This window comes from Monosiga brevicollis, genomic scaffold, assembly GCF_000002865.3.
Source record: "Monosiga brevicollis MX1 MONBRscaffold_8 genomic scaffold, whole genome shotgun sequence".
NCBI classification, from domain to species: Eukaryota; class Choanoflagellata; order Craspedida; family Salpingoecidae; genus Monosiga; species Monosiga brevicollis.
Window position 1 is genome coordinate 741,576 of NW_001865045.1, and position 23,157 is coordinate 764,732.

General features: G+C 54.0%; 3 protein-coding genes across 3 annotated transcripts; 1 reads left to right on the forward strand and 2 right to left on the reverse strand.

Annotated features, from left to right (window-relative positions):
• Positions 1-2,458: 2,458 nt before the first annotated feature.
• MONBRDRAFT_32186 (uncharacterized protein) lies at positions 2,459-5,012 on the reverse strand (the record flags this gene model as incomplete). Its single annotated transcript, XM_001745342.1, has 12 exons — positions 2,459-2,658; positions 2,751-2,805; positions 2,895-3,090; positions 3,187-3,242; positions 3,314-3,592; positions 3,827-3,883; positions 3,962-4,116; positions 4,236-4,311; positions 4,386-4,418; positions 4,497-4,545; positions 4,648-4,748; positions 4,833-5,012. The coding sequence occupies 12 exons, from the start codon at positions 5,010-5,012 to the stop codon at positions 2,516-2,518; spliced, it is 1,380 nt and encodes a 459-aa protein (XP_001745394.1). The 3' UTR covers positions 2,459-2,515.
• Positions 5,013-5,522: 510 nt separating this feature from the next.
• On the forward strand, positions 5,523-15,152 carry MONBRDRAFT_24942 (uncharacterized protein; the record flags this gene model as incomplete). Its single annotated transcript, XM_001745179.1, has 16 exons — positions 5,523-5,682; positions 5,769-7,501; positions 7,584-7,769; positions 7,868-10,909; positions 11,928-12,028; positions 12,063-12,111; positions 12,216-13,045; positions 13,142-13,181; positions 13,308-13,616; positions 13,846-13,959; positions 14,070-14,131; positions 14,228-14,346; positions 14,467-14,576; positions 14,662-14,719; positions 14,790-14,953; positions 15,042-15,152. The coding sequence occupies 16 exons, from the start codon at positions 5,523-5,525 to the stop codon at positions 15,150-15,152; spliced, it is 7,188 nt and encodes a 2,395-aa protein (XP_001745231.1).
• Positions 15,153-16,568: 1,416 nt separating this feature from the next.
• MONBRDRAFT_16964 (uncharacterized protein) lies at positions 16,569-20,351 on the reverse strand (the record flags this gene model as incomplete). The annotated part of the gene is made up of 13 exons (XM_001745343.1): positions 16,569-16,852; positions 16,932-17,322; positions 17,417-17,715; positions 17,928-18,070; positions 18,232-18,305; positions 18,557-18,687; positions 18,775-18,838; positions 18,973-19,081; positions 19,184-19,284; positions 19,449-19,636; positions 19,755-19,848; positions 19,962-20,137; positions 20,252-20,351. Coding segments are annotated over 13 exons (2,154 nt in total), but the record flags the coding sequence as incomplete, so codon positions are not given.
• Between the last annotated feature and the right edge of the window lie 2,806 nt (positions 20,352-23,157).

A 23,157-nucleotide genomic window follows, 5' to 3' on the forward strand; every position in this document is an offset into this window, starting at 1 on the left:
AGAGAGAGAGAGAGAGAGAGAGAGAGAGAGAGAGAGAGAGAGAGAGAGAGAGAGAGAGAGAGAGAGAGAGAGAGAGAGAGAGATATTTGCGGCTTACCCGCGACGCTTGGCGTGAGGGTGGCGAGCCAACGGGCGCAGCAGCTTGGCTGTTACCCATGAGTGAGCCCACGCGGCCTGCAGTGGTGGTTTCAAGCGGTACTGCCTCCAAAGCAACTTGCATGGCTTGTTGGAAGACCTCAAAAACTTTTCGGTTGGCAAAGGGGTTGGCTCGAAGGTAGCCACGACAGTCACCATAGTCAGCCACGAGCTGCTGAGCATCTTTTTCATTCACTTCCTGCAGTTGCCATCATATTGTTGCAGAGCGGCTGGCAGTTGAGCATAGCTGCAACAGCCACATGTGGCAAAGCCAGGGCAAAAAAAAGGCTGTACCATGAAACATGGTACACGGACCTGAGTGGTGGTTTCTAGCCCTTCAACGCCCACCAACAAGCACGGCAGATCTGCCAAGCGACGATGCTTGAGCATCTTGTGATGTACCTGCTCCAGGACTGTTCGATAAAAGAGCAAGTTAAACGGGAGGCCATAAAGAGACCACGAAACATTTGATGCTGAAGAATCATCTTCTTCGAATGGGCCCATATGTGCACGAGTAAGACGAACAAACCACGTACACTTGAAGCTGCTTGGGTTACTTGCGTCGAAAATCATCAAGAAGGCATCCGCCCAAAGAAGCACCTGCGTGACAATCGTTGGCACGTATTAATAAGCAATGTGTTGAAGAAAATTTGGTTTCCTTCCCACCCATGTGACCAAGAGGTCATTTGCAACTGCTGCGTCAAACCGAACGTTTTCTTCGGCAATGGGAGACTGACATCAGGATTAGCGTCATCGCATGAAATGCGAATGCGCATGTCCACCTCACGACCGTTCCACGGCACACGGATAAGGCGCCGAGGTCCCTCCTGTTGTTGCGGGCTCACCACCCCCGTCATCATTTCCAGTGGATTTTTGTCACGACTCGACGCTACATGCGGCATGAATGTACGTGCGTGAGCTTGCCTGACCAGTGTCAATGCCAAGAAAATGCATGTCATGTCTCAAGGGGACAGAGGCATGGCAAGTTACTGACCAAAGCCATCAGGAGAGCCAGTTTGAAAGGAGTTGATAAGCTGGATTTGCCCTGTCGTAAAAGGCAAAAGAGTGTCAAAATACCGAATGTCCCAGAGGGGACACAGGAAATATGGCATTGAGTGGTGAATCGAAGTCGATGGGTGCAAGAGGAAAGACCAGACAACAATCAGACTCATAAGCGATAGGAGAAAGCCTGAAGTGATATGGAGCTCCAGCAATCGCCTCACACCCCACGCGAGTGGGAACAAACCTGCATTGCTCTGGCCCAGAATGGCCTGGACACGTCGTTCCCCAAAAGGTTTCAATGCACGTTCCAGGCACGACACCATGATGCGTGAGCACGCTGCGCAGGCCTGACCCGAGCTCTCAACACGCAAACGGCCAGACGTACGATGCGCAAGATGGGGCGATCTGGCGTGGACAGATCCCAATTGCCATCGTCAAAAATGGCCTCTGCGAGTGCCATGAGGGCCACGGGAACGGCCAACAAGTGGATGAATGCGGATGCAGTCACGATCATGTCACGAGCTTCAAATACAGGTTGTCAATCTCGGCCAATGACGCGCAGCGCATATCCATACCTTCCAGATTGCCCAACTTCTCCATCAACCGGCTTGTGAGTTGCGACACTTAGAAGGCAGTATTGTATCAGATGCCGTCCGCATTCGAGCATCACAAGTGAGCCATTGCGGTGAGAAACGGACGTGCAGAAAGCGCAGCGCAAGGGTAAAAGCAGGCAAAAGCTTGCGTTGCGCACCAGGCAGAGCCTCAGCTTGGGTTTTCACTTCAGCTAAACATGCGCGCACGCTGGCCATCTGATTTGACGTCCAGATATTCCGCTTCGTTGAGGCCATGGTGCCGGTGGTCTCACTTTTTCTTGCTCGGGCGGCTGCACAGCCGCCGCTGGTCTTGCCCTGATCTTCGAGCACCACGAAAAAGCCAGCGTGGCAAGGAACACACGTGAATCACCTATTCGAATAACACCATATCATTACGAGCAGCACAGGTTCAGCACCAAGCCAGTACAGACCTAGATACGTTGAGCCCTGCTGCTGCCACAAGTGCCCGCCACCATGAACGACACAGTCACACGACGTTAACCCACAACACACACAGTCAGTCAGTCAGCCACACAAATTTGATTGAGACTGCGCAAAATTGATTGATTGCGAATGTCAGAGAGTTATTTTGAGAGAGAGAGAGAGAGAGAGAGAGAGAGAGAGAGTTTGAGAGAGAGAGAGAGTGTGTGTGTGTACATGTACTTTCAGAACAACGCTACGAAAACTATGATGGGGATGGATGGCGCTTGCACCGGGCTAATTTTGCTCACACTGGGTTTCGATTATGGCTCAAGGGTGGGAGCGATTGCAAACCAGTTTCAATGTTATGACTGTTGGCGGGAAAAGGCAACCTTTAGAATGCGGTCCGCAACACCGGGCAAGGGCATGTTGTTGGCTTTGACTACCGCGACCAATGCATCATGTTCCGTCGAAAACGTCAGCAGACCATGTTGGGTTGGTTTGCCCGCTACTCCAGCAGTGCAGCAGGAGCGAGTGGCATGAGGTTAAGTTTGCCAACCCTGTGCAACACACGTGGCTTGTCCCGTATATCAGACCCACCTTGCGTCAGATTGCGGATTGAGACGGGCGCGGGGGCTCCTCGCGCAGCCATGGCCTACAGACGAGTCAATGTGAGCCGAAACAACGCAGGAAGGGTTCAGTCACGCAGAGAGAGAGGGGAGGTGCAGTGCGCCGGTTACGCACGGCCAAAAGCGTTTCCAGGGATACGGCTTGGGGAACGTTGTGAAAGTGCAGCGTGTTGGACGGTGGGGTGCGACCGCCACGCTCATTGGGCTTGAATCGGCGAAGCTTGGCATCCTTAGATACGTCCACGCCCTGAGGCGAGCCATCCTCAAGCGTGCGTTTGCTCTGCACGCGCAGCTCCTCCTGCTTGCTCGTTCTAAAGCCAACGGGGAAAAGAGGTACAAAGCTGAGACAACGGAGGCAGAATATGGGGGCAAGAAGCCGTTGAACAAAACATGCATAGCGCACGCACGTGACATTCAACTGCGATCCCAACAGCTGCAGCTTTGAAACGTGTTGTGAAAATGCCTAATGCCAGGGTGAGTCCATCAAAATGAACAATTCGCACCATTCGTGACATCGCGGCAAACTTTACATACCTGTTGACCGGCCTCATCTTGAAATTGGATCAGGATGGTTCGTGAACTCGGGACCATCACGCATTTGTCAACGTTGCCGTAGACGCAGGCCAATGCGACGGCGTGGTGAACGTTCAGACCAGTGGGCCAATTGTGCAGCAAGACTGTTGTATGCTGAGGACCAACGCGCATCTCAGCAAGTGCCTGACCGTCCGTGCGCGTCACGATTGATGTCGTTGCACCGTTGACAGTAAAGTCACGAGCACTCGAGGTGTTGTTGCGAATCGACAACGTCTCATTCTGCCAAATGCACGATCAATGTACAAATAAGCGCTTAAGCTGGGCACTCCCAATGCGACTTTCACGACCAGCAGTGACTTGCAGGTGCACGCGTACTCACAGTCGAATAGTTGCAGCGAAAGATCCCAAGCTGCTCATGCAGATACACGTGCTGCATTTGGCCATCATCAACAACACGTTAGTTTTTGTGAGGTGCATGCACCAGCGCAGCGCGCGCAAAGTCAACAATCTTACCTGTAAGGCATTCAATGCCACCGTTGCCTCTGATTGTTGGGCATACTCTGCGAGCACCTATAGGCCACAAGTAACTCTCATGAGGGGTGGCTCAAATGTAGGGGATGACACATCAAGAAGGAAAGACGACCTCACCTGCATGTCACCATCCTTGCGGATCGTTACAATGCGCAGTACTTGGCCATAACGTGCCATCTGGGCATGCAAAAATTCCAGAGTTGGGTCAAAGGGGCAGTTGCAAATGTTAATCGAGAGGACCCGGGAAGGGGGGTTGGTCACTTCATTTGTTCCTGACATTTCACACCGGCGTAAGATGCAAAGAGACATGTGAGCGAGGTCCGAGGAGTATGGGCCTGCCGGCCCTTTCGAAAGACAGTGAGGTAAGCCAAATCAGCAAGCGCCACCATACGTGTCAGAGCAAGAGCGATATGATCATGACTGCTGAAGATGACGGTAGCACTGCGATTGAATTGCCGAAGCGACCCCTGTGGCAACAAGGTACAATGGTGAGTATGCTCAGCGGGCTGAATTGTGCCAAAGAGCGTGCACAGTGTCTTACCGATGCCACCAATGCCTCGGCAGAAGCTTGGCTCTACAAATCCCCGAGCGAGCGAGAGTGAGCACGGGCGTGTGGCCCCACTGACACACGGGAAGAATTCTGGGTACACACCATGTACTCCGCCAAAGCCTTCGTTTTATCCTTCAAAAAGGTCATGTGACTGCAAGGGGTCCCCGTCAGACCAGGGTGAGCTAAGAATTTGTATTTTTTGTTGAGATGATGGTGCGAGCTACGGGCTTGAGCCAGCATGAACACAACTTACCGAACAGGGCCGTAGTAGGAGAGCAAGGCAGCCAACTCTGTGCGAGACGACACCTCCAAATTACTCAAAAGAATCACAGGACTGGGCTCTCCGGGATCGGCCTGTGGGTAAGAGCGAGCGGGTTAGAACAGGTACTCGCAAGCTCGCTGCCAACTTCTCCACGTGGTGCTCGCGGGCCATCATACCTTGGCGGTCGTGCGTTTTTGTGAATCACGCCGCGACGAGTTACGCCGCACTCCAACCCCTTTGCTTGAAGCCTGTGCCTTCCCATGATTAGGCGTCCCCTTGCCCCGCTTTGAAGAGGCACCGCCCTTCTTGGCTGGGTGTGCCCCGACGGCCGCCTTGCCAGGTGTGTTCGTGCGCATTGTCAAAAGTTGTCGTTCCCTCCTGCCGCGTGTGAACAATTGTCAGACAAACACAACAATAGTATTTTACTTTTGTATCAACACCCACACCCGCGACAGGAGAGAACCGTGAACTGGAACTGCAAAGCGCCAACCTGGGGAGCGGGGTGGGTCGACCAGGAGGGGTGACGGTTAAAGGGGCGGTCTGGTCACTGTCTTGGCGTGCGCCTGGGGATAGGCAGGGATTGATGGGGCCCGGTTGGGCTTGATCCATTTGCAGTTTGATTGGCGTTAAAGAGACAGAGCCTCCCGCTCCACCGGAATGCCAGGTAGAAACCTGGACCACTGGAGTCTGGGTTGTTGATTGTGCCCTCGGTGGTCGTTTGCGTTGTTCCTGCGGATAGCTCGCCACGCGATGGATCAAGGGGAGCTTGATCGGCTTGCGGCCGATCCTACGGCCATGCGGGCTATATGTCGAATCCAAGCTTGGATCAAGGGTGTGTGAGAACAATGCGCTAGCCTTCATTCCTTATGCAAACCGTCAAATGCTTCACTGAAGCCGTTTCGCTCACCACGAATCTACACCTCACACGTCACGCAGGATGGCTTCAGCGGCAGGATTTCCTCTTTCAGCTTGAGTTTTTCGAGGAAAATGAAGACGCTATCCTCATCATTCAGGATGCCTGGCGTCGTATGTGAAAACTTGACTTTAACATAACTCGAGCGTGCTACCCGTGATGCGGCGCCTCGAGAACTAATGCAATGCGAATTGTGTAGGCTATAAGCAACGAAAACTTGCACGAGAGCAAGAGGAAGCCGAGCGAAACAAGAACAACGAAAATGGAAACACCAGTGGTAATGAAAAGGCAGCTGAAACCACGGTTGCGGAGCCTACAGAGGTAGCCGAAGATGTCGAAAGCGATGGCACACAAAGACGGGCGACGACAAACATGGATGGTGCGGGGGGTGAAGGCGCTAACGTGACAAATCATGAGGAGGCGGCGCGAGCGGAGGCTGCTCGTGCGGAGGCGGCACGTCAGGAGGCTGCGGCCACGCGCATCCAGGCGAGCTACCGCGGGTTCCAGGGCCGCAAGTCTGCGGCGACGCTTCGTGAGGCCAAGGCTGCTGAGGCGGCTGCTGCTGCTGAGGCGGCACGAGCGGAGGCTGCTCGTGCGGAGGCGGCACGTCAGGAGGCTGCGGCCACGCGCATCCAGGCGAGCTACCGCGGGTTCCAGGGCCGCAAGTCTGCGGCGACGCTTCGTGAGGCCAAGGCTGCTGAGGCGGCTGCTGCTGCTGAGGCGGCACGAGAGGAGGCTGCTCGTGCGGAGGCGGCACGTCAGGAGGCTGCGGCCACGCGCATCCAGGCGAGCTACCGCGGGTTCCAGGGCCGCAAGTCTGCGGCGACGCTTCGTGAGGCCAAGGCTGCTGAGGCGGCTGCTGCTGCTGAGGCGGCACGAGAGGAGGCTGCTCGTGCGGAGGCGGCACGTCAGGAGGCTGCGGCCACGCGCATCCAGGCGAGCTACCGCGGGTTCCAGGGCCGCAAGTCTGCGGCGACGCTTCGTGAGGCCAAGGCTGCTGAGGCGGCTGCTGCTGCTGAGGCGGCACGAGCGGAGGCTGCTCGTGCGGAGGCGGCACGTCAGGAGGCTGCGGCCACGCGCATCCAGGCGAGCTACCGCGGGTTCCAGGGCCGCAAGTCTGCGGCGACGCTTCGTGAGGCCAAGGCTGCTGAGGCGGCTGCTGCTGCTGAGGCGGCACGAGAGGAGGCTGCTCGTGCGGAGGCGGCACGTCAGGAGGCTGCGGCCACGCGCATCCAGGCGAGCTACCGCGGGTTCCAGGGCCGCAAGTCTGCGGCGACGCTTCGTGAGGCCAAGGCTGCTGAGGCGGCTGCTGCAGCTGAGGCGGCACGAGAGGAGGCTGCTCGTGCGGAGGCGGCACGTCAGGAGGCTGCGGCCACGCGCATCCAGGCGAGCTACCGCGGGCTCCAGGGCCGCAAGTCTGCGGCGACGCTTCGTGAGGCCAAGGCTGCTGAGGCGCGTGCTGCTGCCGTCCACGCGCCATTACAATCCCAGTTGGCGGATAACCCTACCCTGTCCTCTAGCACGACATTGTACACTGCCCATGACATTACTGGTTTTACCGTTGCTGAAGACTTTAATCATGATATGCGTCACATTATACAACTTCAAGCGGTTTGGCGTGGCTGTCTTCAACGGATGCGTTATCGTCGTCTCTTCGACTCGCCCGTTACGATTCAAGCCATTCGCGCGTATATGCATATCTTGAACGGCAACGCCGCCGAGTGCCAACTCGAGCTCGAGCTGAATGCCACAAAGCGTTTTGTAATGATCAAAGCTGACGAAATTACTGCCCTTGAGAAACAACTTGCTTTACTTGACTTGGAGATTGGACGCAAGGTTCGGACAGAGGAGGCTATATTGCATGATGTGCAAGTCAAAGGCCTCTTGCAGCCAACCCTCCCTGCCAACAAAGTCGATCTTCCTTCTGATTCGGTTCGTTTCGTCGTCATTTATTATTATGTGCGCCTGACCCCTGTCTACATGTTAATCTAAAATGAAATTTGTACATTGATAGGATGGTAGTGACAACCTCTTGCATTATCGCCAGCTGTTGTTCGTTTTGCTTCATCAACCTGCCATCTGGAATGGATTGGCTCGTGCACCTGACATCTCGGCTGGAGATCTCTTGCGCCTCTGCCGCCTTGTGTTCAATCAGGGGTCTGGTAATCACGAGCAGGCCTTGTTGCTTGGAGTTTGCGAGGTGGGTATTTCATGTGCGTTTGCAATTTGCACAATGTCCCTTCTTTGCATCTCTCAGTTCCGACATTCCCACCGTGCCTTGTTGTTTACTTTTTGCAGCATATTCTCGAGACGGAGATTTTCGACTTTCCTGCTAGACTGGAGGATGGCTTGGCACAACTTGGTGCCAACGCCAATGTCGCTTTCGCATGGCAGGCTGCGGGCAGTGCAAATGCCAGTCTTGGGGATTCAGATGATTTCGAAGAGATCCTGGTTCAGGAACTCGTTGTTTGGCTTGATAACATGCAGTCCCGTGCTGCTGCTCGGCTCAAGCACGAATCTCCTGCTGAGGAGCAAGCCAAGAATGTACCAGGCGAGGAGCGAGATGTCATTTCGCTCCTGGACGGCGACGAGATTCGGCAGGCAGAAGCAACCGTACAGCAGTTGGGTCTACCGTCTCTTGTCAGCAACTGGAGTGTCCCAGACGTTGGTCGTTGGTTGGAGCGTGATCGCTTCAAGGCTTACAGCAAACGGTTCGAGAGTAAAGAGATTGATGGGCGCAAGCTGTTGGCGCTGGACAGCGCTGCTCTGCTTGATCTTGGGCTTCTTTCGACCTCAGCTCGGCGACTGGCCGAGCAAATCGCGTTATTGCGTGCCATTAACGAAAAGGCCGAACTGGCACACGCAGGCCCCACTTCAACGGGAGCTCTGGTGAAAACCGATGGCGTTTCCCTTGAAGCACCACGATATGGGTGCAGCGGCGACCCGCATGATTGGACCCTGACGCAAGTTCTGACATGGCTCAAGCGAGCAGGACACGATGATGCAGTTTCAGCTTTTGTTCAGGCCGAGGTGTCTGGTGCAAATCTTTCCAGCTTGGACGCCGCTGCTTTGAAAATGCTTGGCGTGCATGACCCAAACCGATTGGAGATGGACATTAACGCGCTCTTCAGCTCGACTGTCGAGGCTGGGCTGTCTGCATCGAGTGCCGACGATTTGCCCGAAGAATTGCATTTGGCATTTGGTCTGCTTCGCACACTGTGGTCTCGACGCCGCAACTTGCGCTTTGGGGTTTGCTATTTGACGGGTGTTTTGAACAAGAGTTTGCAGCGGCGCTATCCACAAGTAGCGCGCCTGGAGATTCTACGCGCTGCAGGACTAGGGTTTTATTACCAGTATCTGCGCCATGCTATGCAAGCGGCTTTGCGCCGGACATTGGATAAGGCTGAATTGCCTTCAGCTGAATATGATCTTGTCACGCAAACGGCAGCCCGTTCGTTCGAACTTGTGCGCTTGGCGTTCCTCGGTGAACGCTCCTTTCGCACCGCTTCTGTTGGCTTGCAGGCGGATCGTCGCTTGTATGACCGTTTCTTTCTTCAAGCAACTAGTCAATTGCTGGACTTGACAAAGCACATGACGCTTACAGCGTCACTCGAGGAATATTTCGGGCTCGACGAATTCTCCTCATTCGAATCGGCGGGCTCCTCAACGGTGTACATGAGTTTGGTGGATCTCTTTCGCTTGCACGAGCTTCTTATCTCCAATTATGACAGCTTTCCTGCTCGCTGTCGCGAATTATTGCGACCACTTTTGGGCGCGTTTGAACCGCGAGCACGCAAAGCCTTACCGGGCATGCATCTTGTACCAGACTTTGTGTCTGAGGCGACCGTCGACATTGAGCTCTCGAAGCATTTCCTGGCGCGCTGGCAGGTCGAAGATGTGTCCAGCTGGCTTGAGGATTTGCAACTGAATCAGTACATCTTGCCCTTTGCCACACACTTGGTGAATGGCAAGACCCTGCTCAAGGTTAAGAAAGCGGCCGACTTTTCAAAATACGGTGTGGTGGATTACAAGGACTCAATGGTGCTTTTTCGGAATCTTCGCCACCTGCGACTTCGTCTTGCGGCAGCAGCTGCGGTGGAACAGCCGGATCGAGCAACCGCTTCGCGTAGCGGTCTTGCCAGCGTTTTTTCGCCCTGGCGACGATCGCAGACACCGCCTAGTGCCCCTGAAGGCATCAAGGGCTGGTCGGCTCAAGAATGCGTGGTGTGGCTGACCAAAATTGGCTTTGAGCGCTACGAGTCACTTTTTCAAGACCAAAAAGTCACGGGCAAGGTTCTTGATGCCATGGAGGATGGTTCTGGATTTGAGCGCTTGGGTGTTCGCAATGTTAAGGACTGCATGGCCATGTTTCGTCACCTCAACGCGGCCAAGGTTCACGCGGGTGAAGCAGCTCTGCCAGCAGCAGCCCTCAACTCGTCAAGCCGACGGGAAAGCGCAAGTAGCATCGCAAGCAGCGTAGCTGGCAGCGATAGTCCGTTAACTGCACGCCGCCGACAGCGTCGGGGACCCAAGGACTTTTACGTACCTTGTGCGGACGACTTTGGACGTGATGCCCGTGATTTGTCTCGTCCGTTAGCGCTGGATGTGGTGCGGTCTTCAGCCGCTGATGTGCTGGATACACGTGCCACCTCCGAGCGCCTTGACCACGAGGCATTGTTGGCCAAGACGAAGAAAATGGTGGTCGACTTGCTGCGCCAATCAGAGGCTACCAGTATTCCCGAACTATTGACTGAGCGAGTGACACCGGTACAGGAGGCGGGGCATCGTCAATTCACGGCACGTCAACAAAGTCAACCTGGTCTCAACGACAAGGCGCGTACGCGCGCGCTCTCCATTGTCGGAACTTCCCTCAAGAAGCTGCAAAGTATGGCAACCAACAACTTGGAAACGTTGAGTAGCGCTGGGTTGGTACAAGCTTCAAACAACTACCAAGACGTGCTGGACGGTATTGCCAAGGATATTCGTTTTCATGCGCACGAACTACGGGCGCGACCACGTGAGCTGCGAAAATTGCGGGAGGCTAAGGCACGCATGGAAGTGCGACTGGCCGAGTTGCAGGAGCGCATCGAGAGCTATCGAGCCATCGCCAAGACGCTCTCTGCCACCGGTGGACCGCCTACCAGTGCTGGCTCCAGTGCCGGTCGACCTGGCGCTGTGGGGCCCAGCACGCATAGCCTTCCCAACACAGCCGGTGTGAAAACTGCCAAGGCACGAAAAATTGGCACACAGTTTGGTACACACACATTCTCGGGTGCCAAACTGAAGCAGAAAAAAGTTTTCCACTGCTTGACGGCTTCAGCCAGTGTGACACTGAAAGAAGTGCACTTGGAGGCCTCCTCTTATCAGCAAGGCGAATTGCGGCTAGCAGCTCGTCTGTCCGCGTCTCGATGGAGCCGCGTCACGACGTCGTTGGCCGAGCTGCGCACGCGAGCACTCTCCGGAGTCTTGCTATACAGTGACCTCGACGGCATCGAACTCAACTTGACCCCCTTGATCTCCATGATTGAAAAAGTATTGCCGACGGCCTGATCATATCACGAGCCTGCCTCTTGTTGTCTCACGTCATACAAGTTTTTTTGTTTCTATTTTTTTTTTCTGATTCTTGTTTGTTCGTTCTTTCCTACCGACACGTTCTTACACATTCAATTAGGCGATGTTCTTTAGGTGTGTGGTGATGTTAATAAAAATATGATCATAGGAGCGGGAGTGATTGACAAATCGATCTGAATGGTCACCTGCGACTCTCTGGGTTTGTGGGCAGAAGTTGCTACTGACGCTATCCTGCGTGGATTTGTTCGGCTGCTTATTCTTTAAGCATGAGAATTGGGAAAAGCAGCAGCCACGTCGTAACGCTTCTGTGGTGAACTGGTTCTTGAGGGGTCGCCCAGGTCGGGCTACCAGTACTAGGTGTCGACCAGAAGGTCGACTCTTCCTCCATGCGCCATTCCTCGACCCGGGCCTCCGCCTCCGCCATCATAGCGTTCCAGTCAAGAGAGGCGTGCCTGCAGTAAAGGAACAAGGAACCTCGACATAGTAAAGTGACCCCTTGTAGTTGTAAGCTGATGTGTTCCGTTACAATCCTACATGGGAGCGTGTGTGAAAGTTGTTACACTTTGAACAATGACCGTTAACGGCCGTACACACACACACACACACACACGTTTGTTTTGGCGGCAGCGCCGTTTTTTACCGCCACACACATTTTGCGCGCGCGCGCCGAACGGGCAAAGGGTAGATAAAAAGCATTTGAAGTCGCCATCGGAGGGCAGCTTGGTGCACAAAGTGGAGCCCGGTTGCTTCTTGATTTGCGATTGCATTGGGGGGGCTCGACCGCTAGGCCAGCTCGCCTGGACGTTTTAAGCTGCCGTTGCACTTTGGTGCAATCAAAAAGTCGTGGCTACTCTACTACTCCGCATTCGTGATAGAAGAGGGTCGCAGGTATGCCTCAGCGGCTGCCTCGGGGGCTGAATAGCCCTGGCGGTTACCCCCAGCTGGGCAACCCGACACTCCGTGCTTTCACGGTACGTTTGCCTTTTATCATATTGCCTTCCTCTCAATCTCCGGGCCCTTGCTGGTGGAGGGCCCTTTGTGAGCTCATCGGAAGTCATGTTGTGGATACAAATAGCACAAGAAGCATGGACGCAACTTTGGGGCCACGCGTCCCCAGCTTGATGTGCGGCGCATCGCTCGAAAAAGTACTGAATTTGGCTTTTCCACGGATGACAACATACCACCCAGCTCGACCACCCCGACCTCCACGTCGCGGCCTGCCCAGCTCAAACTTCAACAGAAAGCCGCCTCTCGCTCACCCGTCTCAGTCACTCAGAGTCGGTTGCAGAACCCAACCATACAGTCGCCCCAGATTTCGCGAGCAAGTCACAAGCACGCTTCCCCGGATGCCCTCGCCAAGTCCAGCGAGCGGCCTGCCTCCGGTAGCGTTTTGATGCGCAAGCTCAAAGTTGTTGAGGAAGTGCAAGAGCAGCAGCACAAGCTCACTTTAGAAAACCACGCCAAGGCCATCTCGACGCTGCATCGCACTACAGCGGCATCACCAACCCGATCACCGAATGTCGTCGATAGTCTACTCCGTCATGGTTCTTCCGCCCAAGCGCGCAACGCCGCTTCTCAGGCCAAGCTTGCTACCCCCCCGGCAATTTCTTTCACCGATAGCGAGGGGGATGCTCATCGGCCTTGGCTTCCACAAAGCAAACGGGCCAAGTGGAGCAGCTCCAACCTTCCACGCAAGGCGTCATCCAGTGGCGGCGCGTCTGAGGGCAGTGTCGCCAGCGTGTCCTTTGAAGGCTTTCGCAATGTTGGCAATACCTGCTACTTGAATGCAGTGCTCCAATCCTTGCTGGCCGTGCACTGCTTCGTGGATGATCTTCGCGAATTTGCCACGCCTGAGCGCTTCGCTCATTCACCAACTGCCCCAGCACAGCCAAGCACCGTCACCTGGTTCGTTGAATATCTGCAGTCATCCTTTCGCGACCTCTCAACCTGACCTGGGGCGTTGCGCATGACGCTGATTCACTCTCTGCTTGTGTTCTGTAGTGCGCTACAAAAGCTCATCAAGCAAATTGATCAACGCGAGGTAAGACGATCAAGGCCGAAGCTGGGGGAGCGTGTTTTTTTCAGTTGTGCTTTCAAAGCGTGGAAAGGGGGTTTGTCACTCGTGCTTCGTCTCACCCATCTCTCACCTACAATTGTGCCCGCGCAGAAGAAACAACTGGCACCGATCGATCCTTCAGCCATCAAGCACTGCTTGGCGCAAACTGCGACTGCCTTTGAGGGCTGGGGCCAGCAGGATGCCCATGAATTCTTATCGTTCTTATTGGACCGCCTACTTGCCGAGACTGAGGATGAGGACACTTCTGAGCCCGGCAGTCCTGCATCGGCCGCGAGTACTACGTCCTTAGCGGAAGCTAAATTAGCGCCACGATCACCCTCTCCCATCAATGGTCTTGGCATCATTCCCAGCAACTTTGGCGGCGAACTGCTCCACCAGCGTGCCTGCACCGGGTGCAAGGTAAGCTTGAGAGTGACAAAGAGGAACGGAGGGATGGCGAGAAAGCAAAGCAACTGCACGCACACCCGCACAAAAATACGCACGCGCACCCACGCACGCCCATGAGAAAAGAAAGAATCTGTCCATAGCTCCGTGAGCGCCACTGTGCAGGTGTCGCGCTTGATTCTCCTGATAGAAACATTAAGTCTCAGCAATGCACCAATTCACCCACATATGCGTCCCACCTCAGCGCTCTAGTTCATGGTCAGAAGCTTTTCTCGTGCTAAGTTTGGAGCTGCCTTCGTCGAATGATCCCTCTGCTACACCGCCCACGCTCCAGAAATTGCTCGCAACTTCTCTTGCGGTAGGATTACTCCTTTTTACATGTCTGACCTCTGCTAGAACAGGTGCCAAATGCGCACGCCGGATCGCTGATGACCATATCCTGTCTGTATGCCTGTTGCTTGTTGGTAGCCGGAGGATGTGGAATACAAATGCGAGTCCTGCGACTGCACCACTTCAAGACTCACCCACAGGTGAACATCGGGTTTATCACGCACCCAAGCATGGTCAGGTTTTGTTAGGCATCACATTCACTGGCCTGGACATTTCTGTCGTGCTTGAAACTGCAGGCTGTCACGCCTACCGCGATGCTTGATACTGCATGTCAAGCGCTTTACTTATGACCTGCAATGGCATTCGCGACGCAAGCTACATCAACCTATACGCTTGGAACGCTCACTCCAAACTTGTGCGTGACACCCTTGGCTTGTGTTTACCGTGTGAGACGTCTCTCCAAGTTCTCATCGCTTCTGCCACGTCGCAACCTTTTTTTATGTATGTGTGTATGTATGTATGTATGCTCGAGTAGCCCACGTACTCGCACGGCGCATTAAAGGTCCAGTGCCAGTGGCCAGCGCTAAGAGCGCCGCTTTGCCAGACCATCCGTTAAAGCGCGTACTCTTCCAATCCACAGACGAGGTGAGTTTGTGAAGCTGGCGAGACCCATGGACTTGACCCATTTTTTTTTTCTTTATTCAATTTAACGGCATGCAAATGCGTCCAGGCCTCCGATGAGGGTCAGTGGCTGGAAGAAGCCTCTACGTCCGAGACCGGCATTGACTGTAGGTTCCCATAGCTCAGTGCTTTGGCCTGTTAGTTCTTTGGGCTTCTCATCGTCGCTTCCACGAGCAGGTGCAGTCACACCGTCGTCGGGTTCAGAACTGCATGCTGCCAGCAAGTACCGCATCGTTGCAGTTACGCGCCATCATGGGACCACAGAGGGTGGCCACTACATTGCTGATGTTCTTGACAGAGAGCACGGCTGGCGAGTGTTTGACGACAGTCGTGTCACCAAGGTAAAATTAGAAGCACGATCTTGGCTGACAAGCTTTGCAAACGCAAACCACGTTCTCACGACGCTGCCCCCCCGGTCCTCTTTTACAGTCTGACTGGGGCTCCGTGCGGAGGGCCAACGAACGCGATGGCTATCTGTATTTCTATGTCCACGATAGCTGCAGTGCACCACACCCCGCACAAGCCAACGCCCACCCTTGAGTGGTTTGCTGTTCCTCTGTACCTCCGTCATCCGAAGGTGTTAGCAAGTATTATTACGTGATTGAGAATATACCTCGGCACAAATAAACTTAATTGAATAGACGAATCAATTGCTGACAGAGGAAGGAGTCGGACATCGTGTTGCAAGGTGGAAACGAGAACAGGCGGTCTTTTCGAGGCGAACAAACCAAGGGAAGTCAAGAAAAAGCTAAACAAAAAATTTGCAGGAGGGAAAAGAAGCTTGCATGGCTTACAGCAGATGTTGGGTTTTACGGTCGACGAGATCGAGACGATCATCGTGGCCCCCGACCTGACCGCAAGGATAAATCAAGGTGACGGGGTCGTCAGCAATGATCTTGTGCTGCGTATGATGCTGCACCAACTCATTGAGGCTGGGGAACAGGCGCTTGTTGCCAATCAACTGCAAAGGCAAGAATTATGAGTGGACCACAAATAACAGCAAGCAGGGGGATAACGAGGCACTTTTGATTTTTTGGGCGGTTCGAGACGATGCTCGGTTCTCAGCATTAACGGGGTCGGGGACACACCTGGTATTGGCCATTCGGAGTTTGATCGATCATATAATGCTTGATGCGACCACCACCGCGCACCATGTGGGATAGTGAGTAGCCAAATCGGCTCTCGGACACACGCACCAAGAAGGTACCCGGCTTGCTACCCTGGAGCAAAGCTTCAGCATCCTTGCGCGTGATAACGCCATGAAACCACTCTTCGAACTTGCCCGCCGTGGAGATACCGGAACCTTCGCCACGAAGAGCGGGCGGTGGCAGTGAGGTGGAGGGTGTGGGAGCAGCAAGCAGCTGGCATTACGTCCACTCACCCTTTTTCATCTCAACCTCTTTGAACCACTTGACGGATTGTGCACGAGTGAACCCCTTTTTGTTCTACAAAGAGCCGCCGATCAGTACATGCAGGAAGTTGCACAAAAGCACAATGTCATGCGAGCGTGTATGGCACAACTTACTGCTTGCTTGGCAATCTTTGCCGTGGTCTTGTCCGCAAACTGGGGTGCTGGTTCGGCCTTCTTGACGAAGAAATCAGCCGGGCGCTGGTTATCCTCGTCCAACAAGGCCTGCATGACAGTCACTGTCTCATTGCCGCTGAATGGGGAGTCATTAAAAAAGCAAACGAGCATGACAGACCGATTGAGTATTGAGCAGGTAGAGGCATTGCAGAGGAACTTGGGCTCAGCGCTGCCAAAGCATACCGGGACTCAATGTAACGCATAAAATCAGCCCCCTGCTTGCGGAACGCTTCGGCCTGGTCGAGAAGTTTGCGAAGGCGACGACGAGCCAGGTAACCACGCGCCATCTTGCTCAGCGTAGTAGCTGCCTGTTGCGTTGCACCGGTAACCATGGGCAAAACCATTTGTTTGAGGATCATGGCGGTGCCGACTCAAGCCCACACGAACAATGAACGACAACCGCTACGCACGGCTGGAAAGGGTTTGAACTTTTCATTCAGCTCATCCATGTGGAAGTATCGCAAGAACACCTTTGTTTTGCCCACTTGCCAACCCTTGCAGCCGGCCACGTCCAACACCTTGCCGCAGGAGACCTCATTGACAGGCGGGTTTACGCCAAAGGGGAAGCCCAGCATCTTGAAGCGATTCAAAAAGTCGCCAAAGGTGGGGCGGAAGGCATAACCTTCTTTGCGAATGCGTGTGGTCTCCAGCATACCTGAGCGATGCCTCGGTGAGTCGGCTTGGCGCTGGCATTTGAACCAGGAGGCAGAAGGGGTACGTGCGCGCGAACATACCGGTGTAGCGCAGCTGGTCAGTGACCATATCGTTCTGGAAGATGGCGGGTTTCTTGGCGTGATTTGGCTTGATGCAGCGCACAAAGTGAGGCGAGGCCTTGGACATTTCATCCATCAAGCTCACGAGAGACTCCTTGAATTCCAAGCCAACGGTCTTCTTGTTGCTCTTGGCGGCTTGTTTGGCGGCCTTCTTCATGGACATGCGAAGAGATTTACGTGCATTGGCAACGTCGCGCTTGGCCTTGCCCTTCTTGGCCGCCTTGGCATCGTCTGCGTCACCGTCGAAGAGAGATCGGACCAGATTATTGTCCGACAAACGGAGCGCACCCACGACGTCAATGGGCAGCGTGTCACGGTTCTTGTCCAAAAAGCCGTCTGAAGAGTACTCCACCTATGGGCAAGAGCCACCCCCAACAAGCAGCAAGCTCAAAATTAAACAGCGGAGGGGAACAAGCGGAGCGGATGCATGCGGTACACGAACATACCTTGCCAGCATAATGGTGGATGGTAAACTTGAGATCATTACCGCGGGGGCGGGTGTAGCCCTTGTTACTACCCAATTCAGCGTGAAACTTTTCGGTCATCGAAACATCACTGCCCTTGGGCATCTTTGCTTCTTCATCGCAGAGGGAAAGCAGGCCAGCAGGCTTGGCCATGATCATCTGCAAGAGCTCTTCGTTATCCTCGTAGTCAATCTGCGAGCCATCAATGCCCTCCTTGGCGTACTCATCCAACTCCATCTTGAAGATAAAGTTGTTGAAAAACTGCTGCAAGCGTTCGTTGGCTGGGGACAACAAACGAGGAATTAAAGCACACATACACTTGCGCATTCGCATCCCCACTAACATATATCCATACACGGCGAACATAGAATACGCAGCAAGAAGAAGAAGAAGAAAAAAAAAAAACAAAAAAACAGGCAAACAAGGGCTTCAAGCGCTTGCTTTGATGGAAACTAGGTCAGATTGACAAGCCATGTACCCAGTGACAGCTTACCCAGGTTGATAAGTAGCTGCTCAAAGCTATTTAGATCAAAGCACTCAAAACCAAAAATATCCAAGATGCCAATGTCCTTGTCCGTCAGGGCCTTGGACTTGCGCTTGGGGCCGAGCAACTGGTTGACACGACGAACAATCCAACTGTGTTTCATCACCAATCACCAGGGGCGGGGTAAGTCAAACGTGACGCACGGAGAGGTTGCAAACTTGGCGCGCACAGAGTTCAAAAGCACAAGCAGGACAAGAGAACGGCAGGGCCATGTTTCAGCGGTGCATGCCAGCGGCATGACAAATTTACAAACCGGAACGTCTTGCCGTAGAGGGCCTTGGACATGGCGTCACGGGCCCCCTCCGCTTCAAAGGGTTTGTACTTGCGCTCGACCTTTTCGCCTGTTTGATTGCGTCCAGGTATTGAGCAGATCAAATTTCAAAGAAGCTTGTTCCTTGTGTTTCTTCTTTCTTTCACTCTCATCCATTCTCTCTCTCTCTCTCTCTCTCTCTCTCTCTCTCTCTCTCTCTCTCTCTCTCTCTCTCTCTCTCTCTCTCTCTCTCTCTCTCTCTCTCTCTCTCTCTCTCTCTCTCTCTCTCTCAAAAGGCGAGAGCTTTGTACAGGGGCACAAACGTGACGAACGCCTTACCACGCATGATGTTGATCGAGCAGGTCAACGCTTCCGTCAGCGCGTCTTGCACAATGCCAAGCTGGGTACAGGCCTTGTTCATCACGTCATCGGCCGATACAACGTAGGCCTCGTCTTCACCTGAGAGCCAGGGAGTCGGGCAAAGGGAAATTGTCGGTTCAGGATGTCACAGGTCAAGCAGGCGCGGCGCGCTTTCAGGTCTCTTACCGGCAAACTCAATGTCACCAGTCAAGAGGACGCCGGCCAAGATGGCCCACATGTCGTTTTTCTCCTGCAAATAGCGGAATGCAGCGCATGGGCAAAGGGTAGTTTCGTGACCTTGGCGTCTGAACGCGAGGTGGGATGGTTGATACCGCGCGCAGTCCACGGTGCATTGCCGAGAAGAAAGCAGAAAGCTCAACATACCTCCGTGGTAAAACCGACATCCTCGATGCAGTCAGCCAGCTCCTTGTACAACGCCTTCATCTGTGGGGACTTGATTTCAGCAATGGCTTCATTGTTGCCATTCAGGTACCTGCCATCGCAGATATGTGGGTTAGCAAATAAACGGGCTTCTTTCCTCATCACCTAGCCTAGTCGCCTTTGGTGACCAAGGGCACAGAACACAACAACTGACGCATGTTCAGCCGCATCGACCAGATTGTATTTCTCAAGCTCGTCCGGGTTCATGCCGGCAAACATGAGGTAGAAGACGTGAAAGTTGCGTTCGCCCTCGCCCTATGCATAAGGTCATGGTAAGTAAGATAATCACGCTTGCGATGACCAGGCTCTGGGGCATGAGCAACATGCATCAACGGCGACGAGGAGACTGTTTTTTCCCCTTCGTTGCTCGTGTCACTCTTATAGACAATAAAATGGCGAGTTTGGGGCAAGTTCAGTACCTGGCTGACAACGCGGCTCTTCTCTAGAAGGTAGTCGGCCATGACGGCACCCTGGATCTGGTGTTGATCGTTGAAGCGAAGTTGTACAAACTTTCCAAAGCGGGACGAGTTGTCATTGCGCAGGGTAGCGGCGTTACCCCATGCTTCGAGGAGGGGGTTCAGCTGAATGATCTTCTCCTCCAAACCACCTAATGGTCAAAAGATGGTCCAGGATCATGCGTGTGAGGGGTGGCTGCTGCGATGAGCACGAGACAATGGTGGGTTAAGCGGGCCGAGGCAACACGCGCAGCCAACCGGCAGTGTCACCCGCCACAAGTGAGCTGAGGTAGATGACATGCTTCATGAACAGTTTGGCCGATTCCGTCTTGCCGGCACCCGACTCGCCCGAGATGACGGCGACCTAGCGGCAGGAAATTGAATCGATTCGTGGTTAGCGCTGGACAACACTTTGGGCGCATCACGATAGATGTCAAGGCGGGGGGGGAATGATAATTTCAGGCCGTTGGTACCCACCTGGTTGGCCGCTTCACCCGTATTGTTGATCATGGCAGAGAAGGCAGCATCGGCGACGGCGAAGATGTGCGGAGGGGCCACGCTGCGATCACCGAGATCCTTGTAGATGGCCGCCTTGGCATCGCTGTAGATGCCATCAATCGTCTTAAAAGGGTTGACAGCGACCAGAATTTCACCTAGGAGCAATTGTGTGACAATGAACCGAAACGTCTCAGGCTGTTTGAGGCGAGGTTGAAGTCGGGCATTCTTGAGGGAGGGACACGAGGGCGTGCGCGCAGTGTATTACATACCAACATAGGTGTAGATTTGATCGCGATCGTAGCGAGCCTTGAGCTCATTAAGCAGAGTTTCCTCGTTGAGGTTCTCTAACTCGGTCAAGTTATCCGTTTGGCCAGCCTAGATGCCATGCCAGCGACACCAGGAGCCGAGGGTGAGACAAGTGACGATGTGAAACAAGGCGTGCAATCGATCCCCCGTTGTAATTTGGCTGTGTGTGGTGATGGGATCTCGAGAGCCAAGAAAGTCTGTGGACCGTGGAGAGATGTGGAGGCCGCAAGCAGACGCGAGAACATCAAGTTGATGGGGCACATGAGCCGATCGAGGTCGACCAAGACGGCAGGTGCGTCAAAGGGGGCGTGTCCCCCTCTGCGATGACGACGGCATGTCTGCTTGTGGTTCAAGTCCGACGCGAAGACGATCTCGGCCACAAAGAGTATTTGCAGACAAAGGAGGATCGGCTTCATCGCCCCAACTGCTGCTTCCCACGCCAACACACGAGATTCACTGGCACTGCCCTTTTCAATGCGAATGAGTCGTGACACACCCACACCGATACGCACCATGTTGCCGTTCCACTGCTCCACAACAAATTCCAAGCTTGAGTAACTTGAAAAGAGTGGGAAACGGAGCAAAGGGGAGAGAGAGTTTGAGAGAGAGTTTGAGAGAGAGAGAGAGTTTGAGAGAGAGAGAGAGTTTGAGAGAGAGAGAGAGTTTGAGAGAGAGAGAGAGAGTTGAGAGAGAGAGAGAGAGTTACAGTTTGAGAGAGTTACAGTTTGAGAGAGTTTGAGTTACAGTTTGAGAGAGTTTGAGAGAGAGTTTGAGAGTTGAGAGAGAGAGAGAGAGTTACAGTTTGAGAGAGTTTGAGAGTTGAGAGAGAGAGAGAGAGTTACAGTTTGAGAGAGTTTGAGAGAGAGTTTGAGAGTTGAGAGAGAGAGTTAAAGTTTGAGAGTTTGACAATGTGTTGGGTTGGAGGAGTTGGTGAAAAGTGTAATATCGGTTAGACATGATGGTGCATGAATGTCAGACTTGTAAGATGGCGATGGCACGAAGTGTGAAAAGCTCAAACAGATGTCGCCGGGCCTGCGGCTGTCGTTGTTTCTGCTATTGCCGTGGCAGCGGATGGCGGTACATCCGCGTGTGAAGTCGTCGGTACAGAGCTCAAGTCTCGCACAGCGAGAATGGCGATATTTCGCGGAGATAATGCACCGTCGAAAAGGGGAACGAGCTGCACTTCCGAAGCAGGCGGGAGCTGCTCGCGCAAGAAGAGGGCGCGATCGAGCAAAATCATGCTTTCCAAGACTTGCGCCACCAAATGACGCAATGCTGAGAAGCCAATGACCACCTAGGGCGTGTTTGTCGAAATGAAACAGGCGCGTGCCAAAAAATGCCGGCTCTTGGAATTACAGGCTGTCAGCGGGAACACAAACCGTATGGAGATGTGCGAATTCGGCGTGGATGGCCTGCAATTGCGTGTCCGAGACGACGGAGCCGTCCAGCTTCAGGCGCTGCAACACAGCGCGAGTAAAAATGATAAAATCTGCTGCAGAATCTCCAATGGACGGCTTCTCGTGTTGTTTCAATCGCATTCTTCCCACCCCAATTGTTGTGGCGCTACCACACCCAACCAGCACCCACCACCGAACCAAAATTGATCCGGCAAGTGGGCAAGCAAAAAACCATGGGTCAGTCATGTACGAGCCATCGGGTAGAACGCAACAGCAGCCATCCGGCCCATGTACGAGCTATCGGGTAGAACACAACAGTAGCCGTTCGGCCCATAGGAAGAACAAACCTCGCCCCCGCCCCTCCGCCCCAAGAAAACAACAACAACAGAACAACAAGAATGACAACAACAAAGCAACCCCAAGGAATGGGACCAACTTGACATGCGGGAAGTGACGCGTCAATACGACTTGAAGAAGTGCCCGATTAGTGTGGCTGCACAGATCTGTGGCAGGGCGCGCCACCCACGTCTCGACCGCATGACACGCCATTTCGCAGGCCTAGAGGAGAGCACCATGGCCGGGCCATGAGCATGTCATGAGGAGAAGTCACAGGTTTTGTTGCAGGTGCTGTAACATGTAGAGACACGTCCAGATACTGCGTGGCTTACATGCGGTGAGATAGAGGCCCCCCGGTCCAGATAAAAACGGCTCATCGGAAAGACGTAGGGTGGTGTTGTTCCGCCATCTTCGCTCCCCAAGCTTTGCGGATCAAGCGCCACGTGGGTCTTGGGGCGACTTGACTCACGGACTGCCTCCTGAGCAGGAAGAGGGTCTACACTGCCAAAGTCGCCACTCGGTAGGAGAGAGGTCGTCAATTTGTGGTAGCAACACCCCAAGCTAAGCAGGGCTCGTGCCTCCGAGGCAGCAAAAATACGCAATAGATTGCAGTGCAAATCTCCGCAGGTATGAAGCCCGGTGATCATGGCATTGGACACGTTGGGCAGATCGTTGATATCCTGTTGAGAAGGCACCCCGTTGTGAGTGGCGCAAGCTTGCCAGCAACTGGGCAGGGGGAGGGGGTTGCGCAGAAGCTGGTCCGAATCGGGGTACCTGGGCTGATTGGACGTTCAATGTGATGGTGTCTACGCTCTTGTCCAGCTTCAGTTGCACACCTGGAAGATATTCACTGGTACGACCCTGATCCTGGCGCTTGGTCGCCCAGGCTGCAAACCGATGGATGACAAGACACGGGGCGAAACTTGTGAGCAAGCCATGCAAACAGCGGTCATGGACTGCACAAGCGCCCTTGTTGCTGCTAAATGAGTTTGGCGTCCACTCCCCACACTCAAGAAGAATGGCATTTGCTTTTGTCCGAGCCCCAGCACAAGCAGGCGTGCACGCACCAGCGATGCGACCAACGCGGTCGTTTGCAGCCTCATTGAGAGCCTCTTGCGCCTCAATGCCGACCACAT